This window comes from Tachysurus vachellii, chromosome 18 (genome assembly GCF_030014155.1).
Source record: "Tachysurus vachellii isolate PV-2020 chromosome 18, HZAU_Pvac_v1, whole genome shotgun sequence".
In the NCBI taxonomy this organism is placed as follows: domain Eukaryota; kingdom Metazoa; phylum Chordata; class Actinopteri; order Siluriformes; family Bagridae; genus Tachysurus; species Tachysurus vachellii.
Window position 1 is genome coordinate 17,217,009 of NC_083477.1, and position 19,296 is coordinate 17,236,304.

General features: G+C 41.9%; 1 protein-coding gene across 1 annotated transcript; it reads right to left on the bottom strand.

The window, feature by feature from the left end:
- Positions 1–4,293: 4,293 nt before the first annotated feature.
- Positions 4,294–18,875, bottom strand: bod1l1 (biorientation of chromosomes in cell division 1-like 1). The gene is made up of 27 exons (XM_060893185.1): positions 18,635–18,875; positions 17,888–18,012; positions 17,537–17,730; positions 16,764–17,210; positions 16,376–16,525; positions 15,430–15,593; positions 15,212–15,308; positions 15,014–15,122; positions 14,855–14,918; positions 12,350–14,735; positions 11,999–12,063; positions 11,806–11,893; positions 11,170–11,240; positions 9,494–10,691; positions 9,290–9,345; positions 9,112–9,187; positions 8,965–9,029; positions 8,778–8,862; positions 8,573–8,625; positions 8,453–8,495; positions 8,049–8,110; positions 7,265–7,322; positions 7,086–7,168; positions 6,876–6,951; positions 6,664–6,781; positions 6,378–6,452; positions 4,294–5,532 (listed from the first exon to the last, which is right to left on the bottom strand). Exons 1-27 carry the CDS (start codon positions 18,749–18,751, stop codon positions 5,409–5,411), a joined length of 6,249 nt encoding a protein of 2,082 aa, XP_060749168.1. The 5' UTR covers positions 18,752–18,875; the 3' UTR covers positions 4,294–5,408.
- Positions 18,876–19,296: the final 421 nt, after the last annotated feature.

The following is a 19,296-nucleotide window of genomic DNA, read 5'->3' on the forward strand; positions in this document are numbered from 1 at the left end:
TCTTGCTATACTTTACAGGTAAGACATGAAATTTAAAAACAGCTTAATTTATGCAGAAACCATAGACCTACCCTGCCTTATAAATATAGTATATAATATAAATATATTAATTTTAGCTCATTTTAAGGCATGCGCATATAAAAAAATTACAATTAGGACCTTGTTTAGAGACCTTGTTCACATGATTTCAGTCATATCCAGTGTGTATATAATATTAATTATTATATTGATATTAAAGTAAATATTTAGTATAATAACTGATGTCATCTCATTTCATAATGAACCCATTGGGATTTACTTCGCCTAATTTGCTTTTCTAATTTGATTGAATATATATATATATATATATATATATATATATATATATATATATATATATATATATATATATATATATATATATAAGCAGATTATTGTTATTTCACAATCGTTATCCACGTTTCCATACATGCATTTGAACATGATATCCTGTAGGTTTTGACTTTTGTAGTGCTGACTAGTGCTATTTCATTGAATAGGTAGTTAAAAGTCTTTCAGTTGTAGAGCACACTATAAAAAAAGAATCTGCTTATAATAAAAATGCTGAGAAAAGGATAAAATAAGCATTATAGACCTTAATGACCAGAAATTATTTAATTAAAAAAAGGAAGTACATACATATGTCTGTATTAAAAACATATTAAATTTTCATACTTTTAAGCAAATTAAATATTATTCCATCATATTCCGGTATATTTGAGACTGGAATGGTTATAAACAAAGATTTTTTAAAGTGTGATTATTTTTCTTTAACCTGAAACTTTAATTCCTCATGAATGATGTTATTATTGTCAGTTAGTATTGTTTTATATTGCTGATCGTGGCTCTTATTTTATTAATTTATTACACCTTCATTAGACACATTTCAGTGATATAAATAAAACAAAATAAAATGTATTTATATAAGTAAATATTTTTACGAACCAAATTACAATCAGAATTTCTCTTCGGCTTCTTAAGGAGATAAAATTTTAATTAAAAAACAAATAGTATGATTGGTATTATTGCTATTAATAATAACAGTAATAACACAGTATTTTACGCAATTCAGCTGCAGTATTAGTCTAAATAAGAAAAAAGGTTCATTCAGCTACAGGTCATATCAAAGCATGAAACAGTGGGTGGAAAGAAAGAAAAAACCCATTTGTAAGCATCCACAGTTCTTATTTTATATCCGATTTCTTTTCTTTTTTTTGTCAGAGATTTTATGTAAATTTCTCCGACTTCACATGCAGTCCATTATTGATGCATTATTGATAATTAATCCATTTCTTATTAAATAAATACGAAATATGCTGCAATAATGAAGGGTGTAGTGTGTCTTTCTCTCCACCTTGTGGACACTTCGGAGTATGAAATGAACTCGTCGTTTTACAACATTAAAATACACTTAATTATATATATATATATATATATATATATATATATATATATATATATATATATATATAGAAGTGACAATACTCAGAGCAGAATCCGCAATTGATAGATAGATAGATAGATAGATAGATAGATAGATAGATAGATAGAATAAACAATCCCTGATTTTGACCTGCTGAACGTGGCAGCTCCACATTCACCAAAATGTAATATTCCTTAATATTTATTTTATTTTTTTTTTTCTTTCCCCACAGACAAAATGAATGCTGGGAATGTTGGGTATCTACCCAGTATACTCTCAGGGGGAAACAAAAACAAAATAAAACAGTTTATTGTACAAACACTCAGGTTAATAGGCGGTACAAAATTTATATTGATCATACAAAAAATATGAAAACCTATAAAATAGCCGAACACCTAATAATTTCTTTAATTGCAAGATTAAAATAAAAAAGTTGTAGCTCTTGAAGCACGTATTTTTGGTGCAGTATAAATGTGCGTGGCTTCTTCTTCTAAATAATAATAATAATAATAATAATAATAATAATAATAATAATAATAATAATAATAATAAATAAATACTACTACTACTTATAATAAAATGTGAAAAATTAAAATTAATAATAATAATAATAATAAATACTACTACTACTACTAATAATAATAATAATAAATACTACTACTACTACTAATAATAATAATAATAAATACTACTACTACTACTACTACTACTACTACTAATAATAATAATAATAATAATAATAATAATAATAATAATAATAATCAAAACTTTGACAGAACATGGCAGTATGAGTTGTTGGAAACTGGACTGATACAAAAGATGTTGCTTCATCCATTCCTACCGAGGATGAAAAATCTTCATCATGCGTCATTAGTAGCCGTTTTAAAATGTAAATCCATGTTTAATGTTTAAATTCATCAAACGGGCCTTTCATACCAAATGTAAACCCCATATATAATATATTAGCTTTTATTTCACCAATAGAAGCTATAGGTTTTATGAAAAAAAGCACTTTCCTACACATGGACCAGCCAAATGTGGCCACACAAGTCAACACTGCCCTGTATTCCTATCATCATGGCGCATTTGGCTACCAGAATGTGATAAATATCTGCACAGTGCTACAGACACAGGCAATCTCTCCTCTCTTTTGCATAACCGATCCGTCATTTGGACAGAAACGACCTGTAAGATTTTTATCACAGCACAAAGAAATGTGATTGTGTGTGTGTGAAGGCGGAGAAACAGAAATGCTGTGTGCGTATTTTGGTAACAGCTCCGTCCAGTCTGTTCACAGTGCGCATTTGTGTGTGTGTGTGTGTGTGTGTGTGTTTAACAATATCCTAACAGTAGGGAAGTAATACTCATGTATGAATGTAGCCATATGTGTTAGTGCACTGGTTCTCACGGAGTGGCCCAGCGAGTCCTAGAGGTCCGTAAAGCAAAGCCAAGGGGTCGATATTTCCCCAGGTTTGTTATAATGGTGCAAATCATAATACCATTTACAAAAGTTATTATATTTAGTGGCCCAAGCACCAAAGTAAACTCAAAGCTATTGTGTTTTACGGGGGGAGCTTAAGAATCACTCTCTCTCTCTCTCTCTCTCTCTCTCTCTCTATATATATATATATACACACACACACACAGTATGTGTGTGTCCATATGGGCATGATGGTCAAGTGTCAACATACTTTTGGTCATATAGCCTTTTAAAGAAATCCCTTGTCTTATTCTATAGTCAGAGAGAATTCTACAGAGAAATAGCCGAAATACACTTTATACTGCACATGGACACTTTAAGGACAATAATTAAAAACCATACGCATTTATGTATATTTATAAATATGTATATACATTATTTTTCACTTATATTTTCATATTTTATATAGTTTCTTTTTTATATAGTTTATACTTTTTTTATTTATCTACTTCCTCTTGGTTATATTTTTTTTATCCCAAATTGCATTCCTTATGTTTGAATACCGGACAGATGCAAAAAGCATTTCACTGCATGTTGTACGCTGTATGTGTGTGTATGTGACACATAAAATTTGATTTGATTTGAAATAATGACTATATCATTATACCATAATTCTCGTAGTAATCAACTCTAGAGGTTTAGACTGCCCCCTGTAGGCATGCACTGGAAAGAAAGAGGTGTAGTATTTCAAGGCCTGGGTTGTAGCTGATGGAAATAACTGATCAGACCTTGAGATGGAAAAGTCCATTCTCTTCGTTTTGCTCCTGTAGAGCAAGGAAACTATGAACAGACAAATAGACAGAGAAACTCAGACTATGCTAGTTATGTATATAATTGTGGTTTTATGATACCAGACCCCGCACCCTGATTTATTTCCAGTCTCCAACTGGATTTCTACACTGTTTGCAGGACAACGTTTGAACTCGATCTGTAGAACTCGATCCCTTTCACCAACTTGCTGGTGTCTGAAATTGGTAAAGTGAAACAGTGAGCTCTGAAACTGTAGTTATGCTGGTGACATTGTCAACAGAACCACTGAGATGTTCTCAATCAATCCCAGCTCATGTCCTTCAGGTACACGGTAAAGACATGGCTTTCTAAAGCTCTCCCTATGAGGGCTGGGTACTCAATTATTTCCCATAAACCAGAGGATGTGAGACCATAGAAAGAACAAGAACCCCAAGACTAAGAAACTAATAATGCATATTACAGAAAACAGTAACTAAAACACGCTGGAGTCTTTTTTAGACTACGATTTATAGATTTGGAGAATCAAGTTACTCAACAAGTGGAAGAAAACCTGGAGTAGAGAAGCTTGGTTATTAAAAAAAAAAAAAAAAACAGATAGAAATGAAGGAGTGCACAGTACACATTCATGGTCCCAGTGGCCTTTATAATAAAAGCTAAATGTATAAAAGAAATAGCTCAGTTCTTTACATTCACAGAATGAGTGTCTTCATGTTGAACATGCCAACAGGCTCAGCAGATACACGACAAAATGACACGAAATGCATAATAATCTAAACGTGTTTCACTGTGTGGAACAAGCAAATATAGTTGAGTACATTCCGAGGAGGGGGTGGTTAAAAAAAAAAAAAAAAAAAAAAAAAAAAGCGTTTAGAACCTAGAACATTTTTACTAGGAGAATAGATACTACTGTACTCAGGATTGTGGATTGCTTTGAGCTACACCTTATGCATTTAATCAATATATTTTCCGCAAACAACCCCGAACCCCCCCTACCCCTTTTTATATATATATAAAAATGGATACCTTTTCTGAAACACAACCAAAGGCTAGAGTACACATTTCCCCACCAGTATGGCTACGGACGGAATTTGATTCTCACGTTTCCACCGAGACTATTTAGAACTCTAGTGAAACCCAGGGTGGTGCTTACTGAAATATACACCGGCGAGTGCATCATAGAGAGTTCTAGAACATGAGCTTTTCATGTTTCCCAACAGGAAACAGTACTGTTGGAATGACAAAACAAAACACGCTGCGTCCTGTAGAGAAAACATGACATGTTTCAGATCTAGGACTTTCTGCAGATGCACACTAGAACTCTTTGGGATTGTATTGGAAGTAAGCTGAATGTGGTTTTGTCCCCAACTTTCTGAAAATATATTTAGAGATCAAAATGTTGTGTAGACTTGGAGATATATTGTACACAAGAAGACAAATAGACAGACATGACAGCATTAAAAACGCTGGTTCTAAAACTTACTGCTTGGTCACAATCCTGAGAGCATAAAGCTGGTCAGCAGGAGTGTGTCTGTGAGGTTATACACACATCTCCTTCTGACATCTGCAGCTGGGTGTGATCACGTTAAACGACCATGTCATTACAGTGAAAGAGCCACACAAAGCTACTCTGTTTGCACCAAACAAGGAATACATCATTAACATAAAGCTGACTGGGCTACACACACACACACACATACACACACACCCACATACACACATAATATACACAAATTTACATCATCGTTTGGTTCTCTTTGAGGGTGGTTCTTCAGATTTGTTGCCGGCGCGGGTCCGAGGTGTCGGAGAACTTGACTCGCCCTTACGGCCCTTCACTGCAGTAGCACTCTGAGACCGAGAGGAACTGGGAGGGAGAGAGGGAGGGAAGGAGGGAGGGAGAAAGAGAGAGACAGATGTTATTTCATATGAGTATAATCCATACACACAGTTCTATAGTTACACACCAAATACTAGACCCACATTCATACTCCCAGTCCTACACCCATGCACCAACTCGTACACCCACCCACAAACCCACTCGCACACCCACCCACAAACCAACTCGCCCACTTGTACACTCATACACCCACGCACGCACTCATACACCCACGCACCCACTCGCACACCCACCCACAAACCCACTCGCACACCCACGCACTCTTACACCCACGCACCCACTCGTACACCCACGCACCCACTCGTACACCCACGCACCCACTCGTACACCCACGCACCCACTCGTACACCCACGCACCCACTCGTACACCCACTCATACACCCTTGCACCCACTCATACACCCACGCACCCACTCATACACCCACGCACCCACTCATACACCCACGCACCCACTCATACACCCACGCACCCACTCGTACACCCACGCACGCACTCGTACACCCACGCACGCACTCGTACACCCACGCACGCACTCGTACACCCACGCACGCACTCGTACACCCACGCACGCACTCGTACACCCACGCACGCACTCGTACACCCACGCACGCACTCGTACACCCACGCACCCACGCACCCACTCGTACACCCACGCACCCACGCATACACCCACGCATACACCCACGCACCCACTCACCCACTCATACACCCACGCACGCACCCACTCGTACTTTTAGTTATCCAAAAGATATCATTTTAACAAGACAATCTACAAATATCTATGTATGACTAGAATTACTATGGAGACACACCGTGTGTTTGGAGAGCTCTCTTCTTTCCCACTCAGTTTGCTCACTGCTCTGGTCGATGGCTTATTTAGCTTATTTCTGCACACAAGAAAAATTACAGGATGAAAATCATGGTTTTTGTGACAAACCCTTACTTTGTGAAACAAACTCTTTCTTTCTGGCACGTTATTCATTTAGCCCAGTGCCTATTACTGTCCAATGAAATAAATCTACATTTAAAAAAAAATCGAAGGTAATTAGCATTATTGTATCATGTATTATCATGTAACCAAAAAAGAAGTAGTCCTACTTTTCAGCCTCCAGCCGAGATGCAGAACGTGTTGTGGCCCTAATTTTGGTTTCCTCCTCTTCTTGTTTTTCGTCGTCATCTCCAGTTTCGGTCTCTCCTTCTTTCTTCTCTGAAGCTGCTGTGTAAAAATTCATAAATAAATAAATTACATTATAGAGAATGGAGCAGAGCACAATACAATCTCAAACCAGAGACAGACAGTTCTGTCGCACCCGGGTCATCCGTGTTAGGAGTGTTTTTTGAGGATCGTCCTCGGCGTGGAGTCTTTCTCACGGGTTCCTCGTCCTCCTAGAAGAAAGGTGGCATTGTTGGCATTCTCCATATAAAAGGAAACTTTATGATACTATGCTATTTTGTGCTTATTAAATGCTTGAGTAGTGTGTGTGTGTGTGTGATGAGAAAAGAGTGTGTGATCAACTCACAGCCTTATCTTTAGAGCTCTCTGTGTCTCTGTCGTCTTCCTTTTTCTCTTCATTTCCTTCCTCTTCTTCCTCAGTCACACTCTCTAAAAAGACACATAACGAAGAGCAGGACGATGAAAGACAACGGTACACGTTTTTTTTTTTTTACATATCAAGTGTGTGTGCACAATTTCTTGTACCACTATCTTGCCGTGCTCTTTTCACAGGCTCCTCGTCTCTCTCCTCAGCTGCAGTTTCCTTCAAACACAGTGAACAGTTTATAAGCATGTTACTGAATGTGAGAGAGAGAGAGAGAGAGAGAGAGAGAGAGAGAGAGAGAGAGAGAAAAATACTACTGTAGTGTCATTGATCATTAAGTGAAATAGTAAATCACAGTACTGCTAATAGGGGGGCACGGTGGCTTAGTGGTTAGCACGTTCGCCTCACACCTCCAGGGTTGGGGATTTGATTCCCGCCTCCGCCTTGTGTGTGTGGAGTTTGCATGTTCTCCCCGTGCCTCGGGGGTTTCCTCCGGGTACTCCGGTTTCCTCCCCCAGTCCAAAGACATGCATGGTAGGTTGATTGCCATCTCTGGAAAATTGTCCCTAGTGTGTGATTGCGTGAGTGAATGACAGTGTGTGTGTGTTCGCCCTGCGAAGGGTTGGCACTCCGTCCAGGGTGTATCCTGCCTTGATGCCCGATGACGCCTGAGATAGGCACAGGCTCCCCGTGACCCGAGGTAGTTCGGATAAGCGGTAGAAGATGAGTGAGTGAGTGAGTGAGTGAGTACTGCTAATACACATAAACCTGTTCTTTCTCTTTTTCCTGTTTCTCCTTCTCTTTTTTTTCACCTCAACTATATTTCTCTCTCTCTGCCTTACTCTCTCTCCAATTCTTTGTTTGTCTAAAAGCACTAATATCAACCTTCACACACACACACACACACACACACACACACACACACACACACACAAAAATACTCACGTTTCCCACTTTCTCCAGATCCTCTGCTTGGTCAGACCTCTTTCTTCTCAGTGCTGGTTTTGCTGTAAAGTAAATCAGAGTGTCACAGACACACCGGTGTGGACGTGCTGCTGTGCTTTTATTAAGAATGTCAGTGACCTGAGTCAGTGTCAGAAGGATGTGGAGCGTTTTCTGGGAATTCTAATGTAAATGTGCAGCGTGATGGGATCGATGCAGGATTAATACTACGCCGTACTCTCACACTCTGTGAACGTTTCAGACGTGTAGCCTCGTCGAATTGGTACACCAAGATAGGTGTAAGCTAGTATAATATCAACACCATATAACCAGCTATAATCACTGAGATTTGTAAAATGGTTTTAATCATCAAGTCTGATTTACCAGTGTGGTGTAACTTCACTTACCAACAGCGGCTGTCTGAGCTCCAGAACGCCTTCTTTTACGCACCTACACACACACACACACATATCAGAACTCAGATTCAGTATACCTCATTAAAAGGTTGGACGTGTAAAATTCTTCACCTCTTTTTGCTCCACTTCCTCTTCAGTTGGCTCAGCTTCTTCAGGCTTGGATGCTAGGCATTAAATAAATAAATAAATAAATAAACACCGCTAATTAAGTTTGGTTCATTTTGCTAAAACATCACCATGAATGATTTATTGTAAAGGGCAAAACAGTGTGTGTGTGTGTGTGTGTGTGTGTGTGTGTGTGTGCGTATATACTCACAGGCTTCTTTCTCTGAAGAGTCTGGGAGCTTAGATGATCTTTGCTGTGTTGTTCTGCCTCCTTCTTCAACCTCCTCATCCTCACTCTATCAAACACACATCATATATATATATATATTTATGATTTATAAACAACAACAACAACAACAACAAGAAAAGAAATATAGACACACACATGACGTCCTCACATTTTTCGGTGATTGTTTGCTAGCCTCCGTGTCTTTGGCCTTCTGACTGGTTTGAGCTTTCGATGCTGAAACACAAAACATATTGAGGAGTGGCTCGTAATACACTGACGGCAGAGTGACATTCACTTGCAGGTTACAAACGCATACCAGTTTCCTTGGTGGACGCTGCTCTCTGATTGGACCGTCGTCCTTTACGGGTCGCTCTGCCGTCTAGCCGATCATCCTGATGAAAGAAAAAAAAAAAAACAGATAAAGGTGTGTTTATCTTACTCCGTTCGGATAAAGGTGTGTACATGTTTGCTGAATTACAAATAGATCTGTTTACCACTTCGGACACATCAGATTTGTCCTCTTCTTGTCCGTCTGACTTTGATGTGCTACCTGAAAGGAGGGAACAGAACAGGCTCTATTTAGACAAGTACAATTTCTAGTGTGGGAACAAAAAGAAATAAGTGTATCATTTACTGTTCTAAGGTACTGTGCAAACAGAATGTGCAAGATGAAACACACGCGCGAGTGTAAAACGTACTGGCTTGTTTAACCAATTTAGGACGTCGGCCTCTCCGTGCTGGGGGTGTCGGTGCCTCCTGGGATTGCACTTCCGGCACACTTGTCACCTGAGCATCAGGTGCATTTTCCTCCTGTGTCTGGGAATCTGGCGAATTAGCTTCTTGTGCCTTGGCCCCCTCCACCTGTGCCTCCTGCACCTCTACCACGTCTTGCACTTGTGTCTCCTGAGTTTGTATCTCCTTCTCCGCTGGACTCTGCTTCTGCTGAACTTGCAGCTCCTCTGCCCGTGTCTCCTGTACCTGGGACTTCTGCATTTCCTGTGCCTCATGTGTCTGAGGTTCCTGTGCCTGTATCTGGGACTCCTGAGTTTTTGCCTCCTGCAATTGAACCTCTGGTATCTCTGGCTGGGACTCCTGAGCCTGGGACTCCTGAGCCTGGGACTCCTGAGCCTGGGACTCCTGAGCCTGGGACTCCTGAGCCTGGGACTCCTGAGCCTGGGACTCCTGAGCCTGGGACTCCTGAGCCTGGGACTCCTGAGCCTGGGACTCCTGAGCCTGGGACTCCTGAGCCTGGGACTCCTGAGCCTGGGACTCCTGAGCCTGGGACTCCTGAGCCTGGGACTCCTGAGCCTGGGACTCCTGAGCCTGGGACTCCTGAGCCTGGGACTCCTGAGCCATGGACTCCTGAGCCTGGGACTCCTGAGCCTGGGACTCCTGAGCCTGGGACTCCTGAGCCTGGGACTCCTGAGCCTGGGACTCCTGAGCCTGGGACTCCTGAGCCTGGGACTCCTGAGCCTGGGACTCCTGAGCCTGGGACTCCTGAGCCTGGGACTCCTGAGCCTGGGACTCCTGAGCCTGGGACTCCTGAGCCTGGGACTCCTGAGCCTGGGACTCCTGAGCCTGGGACTCCTGAGCCTGGGACTCCTGAGCCTGGGACTCCTGAGCCTGGGACTCCTGAGCCTGGGACTCCTGAGCCTGGGACCCCTGAGCCTGGGACCCCTGAGCCTGGGACCCCTGAGCCTGGGACTCCTGAGCCTCTGCCACGTGCGCCTGTGCCTCCTGAGCCTCTGCCACGTGCGCCTGTGCCTCCTGAGCCTCTGCCACGTGCGCCTGTGCCTCCTGAGCCTCTGCCACGTGTGCATGTGCCACATGTGCCTCTGCCACCTGTGCCTCTGCCACCTGTACCTGAACCTCTCGCACAGCGTTCTCTGCTTCACTCTGTAGTCAGACACACAGCAGACTTAAGAAGTGTCTAGCACAAATAACTAAAATCTTTTAAACAGTCAAAGTCGCTGACACTAACAACCCCTGTAACCTTTGATGACAGTAGCAGTCACAATTGTAGGAAATTGTGAGGAAACTAAGACAGCTGCTGTATTTCGCTCGTTTCATACTACATTTTAGGTAAGCGTGCTGGTTCACATGTTTCTGGCAGACATGCATCTCAGTAAAACTTAAGTTATTAGAGATAATCGAGCACCTCGAACAGTTACAGACGTTTGTCTGTTGGTTGCTGGAGCTATTCTACACATGCTACACGAGTACTTGTCCATGTGCTAGTGTACTTATGGTAGGTTACGCTACTCTAACAGGCATGCAACTATCATTAAATTGCTTGTAATGTGAAAATCACACATTCAGATTTCAACATTAATACAAAATAAAACGACATTTTAGTTACGAGTAGCAGACTTACCTTTGTGGCCTCAGCTGTATGCATGTGCTCACTCAAACTGTGTGTATGTATTGGGCAGGCATCGATCTCAGCTAAAAGCAGTAAAACAAAGTATATCACTATATACATCTAGGGCTGGGCGATATGGCTGAAAACTGTATCACGATATCAGTGTTTCATATCGGTCGATATCGATAATTAATTATATTTTTATGACCCATTTAAAATAAGGACCAGAAGAAAAATATATTACAATTAAACATTTTTTTTTTTAAACTTAACCCTCCTCTGATCATATTCCCCTCAGTTATTAAGACAGAACTGTCAACAAACATGGAAAACTCAAATAATTCAAATGTAAACATAAGTCTAAAGTCACAATGAACACCGGTTCAGTTGCCGGTTACTGAAGAGAGTGAGTGCCTTTGTTAATGCAACCAAACTTGCTTCGCAACCTCTGTTTTCTTCTGACGAAGAATAAAAAATATCTAACGTTTTATCGAACACATTTTTTATTGATATCGATCATGTGTCTATCGCGATACATATCGTTATCGCTTTATCGCCCAGCCCTAATCACATCCCAGTGAATAATTCCCAAAAGGTATATATACAAATATAGCTGATTAGACACAGGAGGTAAACAGCTAGACTTACTGGATTCTCCAGCTGGTTCATCGATAGCAGAGATTTCTGGTTTACAAACGTCAGACATCGCTTTTGATTCAGTTTCGTCTTTGAGGATCTGAACATATGGACACATTCAAGGTCATTTGGTACCTGTCCTGTTAAATACACTTGCCACAAGAGGTAAAGACAAAATCTGTACCAGATATGATATGAATCTCACCTCAGATGTTGCGGCCTCTGACACCGTGTCTGTGGGTTTTAATACAATGGCTGTGTTGGCTAAAGCTGAAGAAAAAAAACAACATGGTTGAACATTATCCAGAACCCAGAGAGGCAACATCAATATCAGTTGCATAATCCAGAGGTGAAAAAGGGAAAACACGGGCAATAAAAGCAAAATCTTGACCTGGAACAGAACACTGATCCCTTTGCTATCTAGATAGGTTACCGAATAATCTGGACCAATTCTATGACAAAGCCCAAATCTGTAGGCTCTAGAACAGATTAAACACAAAAGAAAGAGATATTTGCATAATCTGGAACACAAACGAGTGAATACAAAAAGCACTACCTTCAGTGTGATTGTCTCCTGCCTCTGAGTCACGTGGAGAAGATTCGCTTTCAGACTCATCTGCAGCTTCTTTAGAAGGTTCTTTTGCACTTGTCACATCAACCGGATCTGATGCCAAAGACTCCATTGGCTGCTCAGAAACATGTGAATCTTCAGCGACAAAACTTTGCAAAACCGCCTGATCTGGATCCATGGAAAGCAATGTGAGCGCCGCTTCCTTCATCTTTATATCTGCATCCCGGAATGAACTCTCAGCTTCCTGTGCATCAGACACAACGATGGCGGTGGTACGTGCAGCTGCAGACGTACAGACATCCATCAAGGAAAGGAGGGCGTCAGCCTCGGCAGGGATGGGACGGGGCTGAGGCCGGCTCTCGGCCAGTCTCATGGCGGCCTCCTCGTCGTCGTCAGGATCTGGTGTGATGTCACTCAGGGCATCGTACATGTCGTCTGGGACGGAGGTGTTGTTAGCATCAGCAGGAACCGGATTAGGAAGCACACCTGGACCCTGAAAAACTTGCCGGGCAACAGCGAGATCAGACTCGGGGATGGAGTCCGAGGACTCAGGGACCTTGAGAAGGGATGCTGGGGTTGAGTCCGAGGACTGAAGGGTTGCAAGATCAGTCTTTGCTTTTACGTCTGATGTTTCAGTATGATGGACTGTAAGAGCAGAAACTGAGGATTGTTGTAAAGGTGTAGTGGCAAAACCAGACTCTGTAGGTTCACTTTGTAATTCTTCAGGAGATTCCTTTGGAACATCGCAGACAGGTGGTGATGCGAGATCAGATTTTGCAGCACTGGCACGTGGAGATGCGAGATCAGACTCTGTATCTTTGGCTTGTGATTTTGAAGGTCCAGGTTCCGTATCCATGGTTTGTGGGGCTTTAAGATTAATCTCCACATCTGCGGATTGTAAGGCTGCAAGATCAGACCCAGTATCCATAGCTTGTGAGTCTGAAGTAAGGTCAGACCTTCTAAGAGTCTCCGAGTTGGATTGGTCTGTGGAATTAGACTCTACAGCCGAATCTATGCCCTGTGCTGTTGAGACGGGAGTCTCTGTAAGGGACTCCAAGACCTGTGGGGTTTTGAGCTCTGATTCACCAAGAGAATCCGAGTCTTGTTGAGTTGTAAGATCAGATGTTGTGAGGGACTCTGAAACTTGTTGCGCTTGAGTGCCTGAAGGCTGAGAAGCAATTTCATCTCCGTTCTGTACCTCTTCGGCTACTGCTGATGGGACGGAGGAACTGGATGAAAGGTCATCTGCTTCTGAGATTCTTTTTTCGTTCTCATTGTTCTCTTTTGTCTTCTTCTCACTCGCTTTCTTTGTGCTCTTGGCATCCTTCCCTTTCTCAACACGATCTTCTGAGACTCTCCTGTACTCTTTCATCGCTCCCTCCTTTTTCTTCTCCTTGGAGAACTCTGTCTTGCAAGGAGCCATTCCTGCTTTATCCTTGGCTTCCTGACCTTGGCTTTTCTTGTCGGTCTTGGTCAATAACGGACTCTGAGGTTTCAAGTCGTCTCTGGACTTGGATCTTGTTTTTTCTGACGCAGTTTTCACCTTCGGACCCGTCTCTGAATTCTTGATCTTTGTGTCTGAGCTATGTTTGGGAGCCTCGGAGGTGGAGCTCTTGTCTTTTCTACCAGCACCTACATCTTTGCCATCTTGCCTGGCACTGACCTTGTCAAGAGATTTAACCTCTGGGTGGCTTTTTGACCTTTTCAAAACATCTTTAGCTTGCTTGTCTTTCTTCCTGTTGAAATCAGAAGCAGCCTCAGCCTCAGACCTCTCCTCTATGGGAACAGTGGGATCCAGACGATGCTGCTGTTTGGAGTCAGTCTTGATGCCCAGTGATTTCACTCCTTTTATTTTTTCTTTCGTAGTCTCTGAGGGAATCTTTTCTTTTTTCAAATCCTTGGCTGTTCCCTCCTCTGGGGCTGATCCCTCGGTCACAAACAGCCTACCCTCCCTTGCTGGCACTGAGCTCTTCTTGTCCCCTTTAACCTTCGACCCTTTTTTCTCCGCTTTGTCTTCGGCTGTACCTTTCGATACGACTCCCTCCTTCTCCTCTGCCGCAGAATCGCCTCCTTTCTTACTTTCTGCTTTCTGTTTGTACCTGGCTCTCTCATCCGACACGCCACGCTCTTTCTCGTTCTCTTTTCGTTCTTTCTCTCTGCGAGCGTGTCGCTCGTTCTTCCCACCACCTCGCTGTCTGAGTGCCTCCTCGGTACCCAGCTCCAGGTCCAGGATGAACGAGTGCGTACGGTTTCTGTCGAGGATTTTGCGTGGCTCGCACGAATCCTCTGAAAAGCTCTTCCTCCTCCGCTGCTCCTCCTCGGACAGCTTCTTAACAGGCTTCAGTGGGATTGATTTAGGCTTCGTTGCATCCTACATGGACAATTCTACATTAGGGACTATAACTTTAACAACGTTTGAAAACTTTTAATAGCTAACGAGGGCTGAGAAAAAGAATGAGCCAGAGATTGATGGAGACACAAATGACTCACGTCTTTCTTTACGGATTCAGGATCTCCGTCGCTCTTCTTCTTGCTGCCTCTGTCCTCCTCTTTTCTGCATTCAAAATAAATTAAACAAAAATTAAAACTTATACAGGTGGACAAACACAACCACCCCCACCCAAACCCCCCACCTCCCCCCACACACACCGTGAGTCTCGCTTCCTCTTTCTGCTGAGTGCCACTTTCTTTTCCAGAACTTTCTTCTCTTTCCGTGCTTCTTTCGCTTGAGGTCTCTGAACCTCCAGCTTTTCCTTTTCTATTCAGAGGAAAATAAAGAAACGTATGAAGCAAAAATCGTATAGCAGCAACATGACGAATACGATGACTAATGTGAATATGGCACACCATGTAGTTCTGCCTGAACTGCCTTCTGTCTTCTTTTTTCCTCAAAACGCTCGCGGTTCTGCTGTCGCTTCAGAAGTCTTTCTTCTTTGTCTTTTGCCTGGATAATAATAAAAAAAAAAAAAACAAGCAAGAGTAAAAAAAACAGTACAGGCTTCGGTATAAGATGGTAAGAAACTGCAGGTGTAGCTACATTTCTTCACATTTCATCGCTCACTTACAGCAGAACGGCGCCGCTGCTCCACTGTAACCTCGTCGTCGGAGTCGCTGTAGTAACGGGAGTAAAGGAAAGGCTTGTGAATGTAGCCCTGACGTGAACCCCGGGGTTTTTTCTCCTTATTCTCGTCAGATTCCTCTCCTGTAGCTTTCTTCTGAACCTTGTCATCTGCACGCAAAATGAAGAATCCTTTAATAGCTCTTATAGGAACGTACAACACGATTTTGTTAAAATCTCCATTAAATCACAAAGTCTAGAAGATAAGGAATAATAAATCAGGGTTTCCCGCAGCACTTTGCAGTTCGGGCGGCCCGCCTAAGCTGAGAAACCCTACCGCCTTAACTAGGTCGTCCAAAAAAAAAAAAAATTCCGCTGCACAAAAGGCCATCAAGTCCATCTCGGAGAATAGCGCAGACGCGCTTCACACCGCGAGCGGGCACGCGTTCCACACGGCCGAAATGAGAGACAGACGTGGTCCATCACTGTCTGGAGGATAACTAGCCAGTTGATAAAACGCGTGTCCGTGAGAACTGTAAGTGGACTTATGTTTTGGGTTTATTTAAGCCTGTTATTGTATTAGTCTATAGTTCTTGCAAATTGAAAGGAAGTTAGCTGGTGATTTTGTAGTTTGAGTTCTTCACCTGCTAGCTAGGTTGCACGTGCCAGGTTTTAATAATTGTTAATCGTAGTAGAGTCTGTGGTCTCTCTCACAAAGAAGCCCCACCCCCCCGCCCAACCCTACCACCTTAACTAACAAATTTTCTGCGGGAAATCCTAATAATAATAATAATAATAATAATAATAATAATATAATAATAATAATAATAATAATAAATGTGAAATAAATCAAAGTAGTTTGTTGCTTTTAGTGTCAGATCTACTGACACTAATCTCCAATCAGATTTATTAGCATGATTTAATAGGGCTTTGTAAATAAACAAATGGATTACCTTCTGAGGTGATCTCTCCTTCCTCGGTGGATTCGGAAGGTGGTTCCTCGTCCTCGCTTTCGTCGTCGAAAGATGAAAGGTCGCTTGTGTGGACTGAACTCACCGTGATGTCGCTCAACCCCTCCAGATCGGAGTCCTCCAGAGAGTATTCTGACACACACACACAGAAAATCCAGAGAAATTGGTAAACGTCACTGCGGCTCAAAATTATGAAACGTTCGGTTGTCTTTGTTCTGTTTCAACACGTCATGGGTGTAACTTACACCTGTCTGACTTCCTTTCATTAATTACACGTGGAAGGTTTGTGGTTTAGTGATGAAGAAGAAAAGAGGTGTGAAAGTGTAAATCGTGTATAATGGTACAGTAGATTAAAGAAACCCCATGTTACCTTCTTTTAGTCGTTCTCTTGCTTTCTGTCGAATGTGCAGCTTGTCTGTGCCGCTCTCCTCCCTGTTCTTCCCCGACCCTTTCTTATCCTTCCCGTCCTCTCCTTTCCTTTCTTTGTCCTCTCCCTTCTTTTCCTTCTCCTCCTCCTCCTCCTCTCGCATTTCTTCCTCTTGCTCTTTCTTCACCTCCTTCTGCTTCTCCCTCTCTTGATCCACCTCCATCTCTGTCTCTTCCTGGCTCTCCTCCTCCTTCACTCGCTCTTTGCTTGCCTCATCTTCATCGCCTACAAACTTAACTTCCTGTTCCTCCTCCTCTTTTGTCCTCTCGCCTTCCTTCTCATCCTCCTCTACAAGGCTCATGTCTTCCTCTCCTCCATCATATGGCTTTATAAAAGATGGATCGTGGCTCTGACCAGGGGTGAAGTCTGAGGCTGGAGCCGGGGTGATCGCTGATGAAGAGGGTGGGAAAAAAAAAACACCCATTATCAGAGTAGAGCAAAAAGACAAACACAAACACACACATACGTACATGTATAAAGAGAGACACAGATAGAGAGAAAATGAAAAAAATGTGAAGAAGGTGAGAACAAAAGTGTGACAGATAATTAGGAGGTGTGATAACAAGAAAGAGAGAAAGGGAAAGTAGCAGAGCAAGAGTGATTGACTAAACAAGTAGGTGAAAGTAAGCGGGGAGAGAGAGAGAGAGAGAGAGAGAGAGAGAGAGAGAGAGAGAGAGAGGGAGAGAACATGAATCGGACTGCGTGATCTCTGTTACCCGGAGAGAGCAGCTGAGCTTCCTGGTTTTCCATCACCTGTGCAAGGCCGTGCACAGGCTCCTCCTCCAGGTGGTTGCCGGGAGACAGGAACTGACGGACGACATGTTCTACCTGTGGCCGAAAGATGTGCTGAACTTTGGGGTCGACGACCTGCGCGACGATACGATCTACTCCCTGCTCCAGCAAACCTGACCTGCAACAAGCAATAAACAACAATAAACACCTACAGCCTAGTTAGCTGGATTACACCATCCATTCTTGAGACTCGTTGTCATGGTAACAAGCCTGACATCTCAGGAATGAGATATAAAAAAAAAAAAAAGTGCAAACCGGGTCAGCATGATACGTACTGCAGCACAAGTTGCCTGATGCTGTTCCTCAGCTGGTTCTTGTTGAGTTGAGGACTCCATGTGTGGTTAGACAGGTGATTAGACACAAAGTTGTCCACTCGTTGTCTCAGGTGAAGGTACGCAGGCTGAAACAAACGTACAACTAAGGCAATCACTTTAGTAGGGAGATTTGCTCCTAAATGTAAACGATCTAAAATCAGGTGCTCAGGGAAGCAGAGAAATGCCTAAAATTGTGCAGAAACACGTCAAACATCTGAACTGAGGAGACGACTGTGATCTCGGGTGACTTTAGCGGTTGTTGGTGCTTTGAGTGCTGCAAAAACCACAGACTGGTAGCTCATATCACCACTCTTTACATCCGTGTTAAGCAGAAAAGCATCACAAAACCTAAAAAGTGGTTATATGACTTACTGTAGGGTTCGTATTAAGCCATTCTGCTTTGTTTCCTTTCTACAAACATAAGATTGATTCTTATTTCTATTTTGTCTGATTAATATTGTTTATTCCTGCTTTATTATTATTATTATTATTATTATTATTATTATTAGTTCTTCTAGCCTGGAAAATTTTGCTCTGTAACATTACAAACGCTCTGAAGCACCCACGGTGTTTATATAGTAACTACATGGTGCATGGATATATACAATAGATAAAGCGTTTCGAACGTCAATGTAAACAAAGCTACAATAAACCGAATTCGGAACCGGTGCCATTAGCCAGTTAGCTTAGCATAGAAACTCCTCCTACCTTTGTATCGACATCCGCTAAACAGTCTCTCCTGAACTGGTCAAAAAGTCCCTGGGTTTTTAAATGATTTACGATCATGGCGACCAGCTGAGGGTCACCCGGAGGTAAAGCAGCCATCTGGCTTGATATAACGACCTAAAAAAATAAGCTTTAATAAGAGATCAACTCGGGTTGAGGTTCATAACGTCTATGGAAATATTTTGATTTCGGCGTTGAACCTGAATAAACCGGATGTTAATCGTTGACATGGGAAGTAAAACCCGCGGCCTGAGCATAAACTATGAAAATAAAAGTATTCTTCTTCTTCTTCTTCTTCTTCTTCTTCTTCTTCTTCTTCTTATTATTATTATTATTATTATTATTATTATTATTATTATATTTTTTTATTATTTATTTATTTATTTATTTTATTTTTTAGTAGTAGTAGTAAAATAAAACTATCGTTTGATGTACTGTGTTCAAAAAACACTGCCATCTACTGGGTATGCTTTTATAAACTTGCATGTATTTTGTTTTTGGGATTTTAAAAACATATAAAACATATAAAAATAAATCAATGTATTAACTGATACAGAATAACTAAAATACAACGAATTGGCTGGTTAATTGTTATAACTGCGCCCTCTGTCGGATGATATGATGTATTATTGTGTATGTTGGCA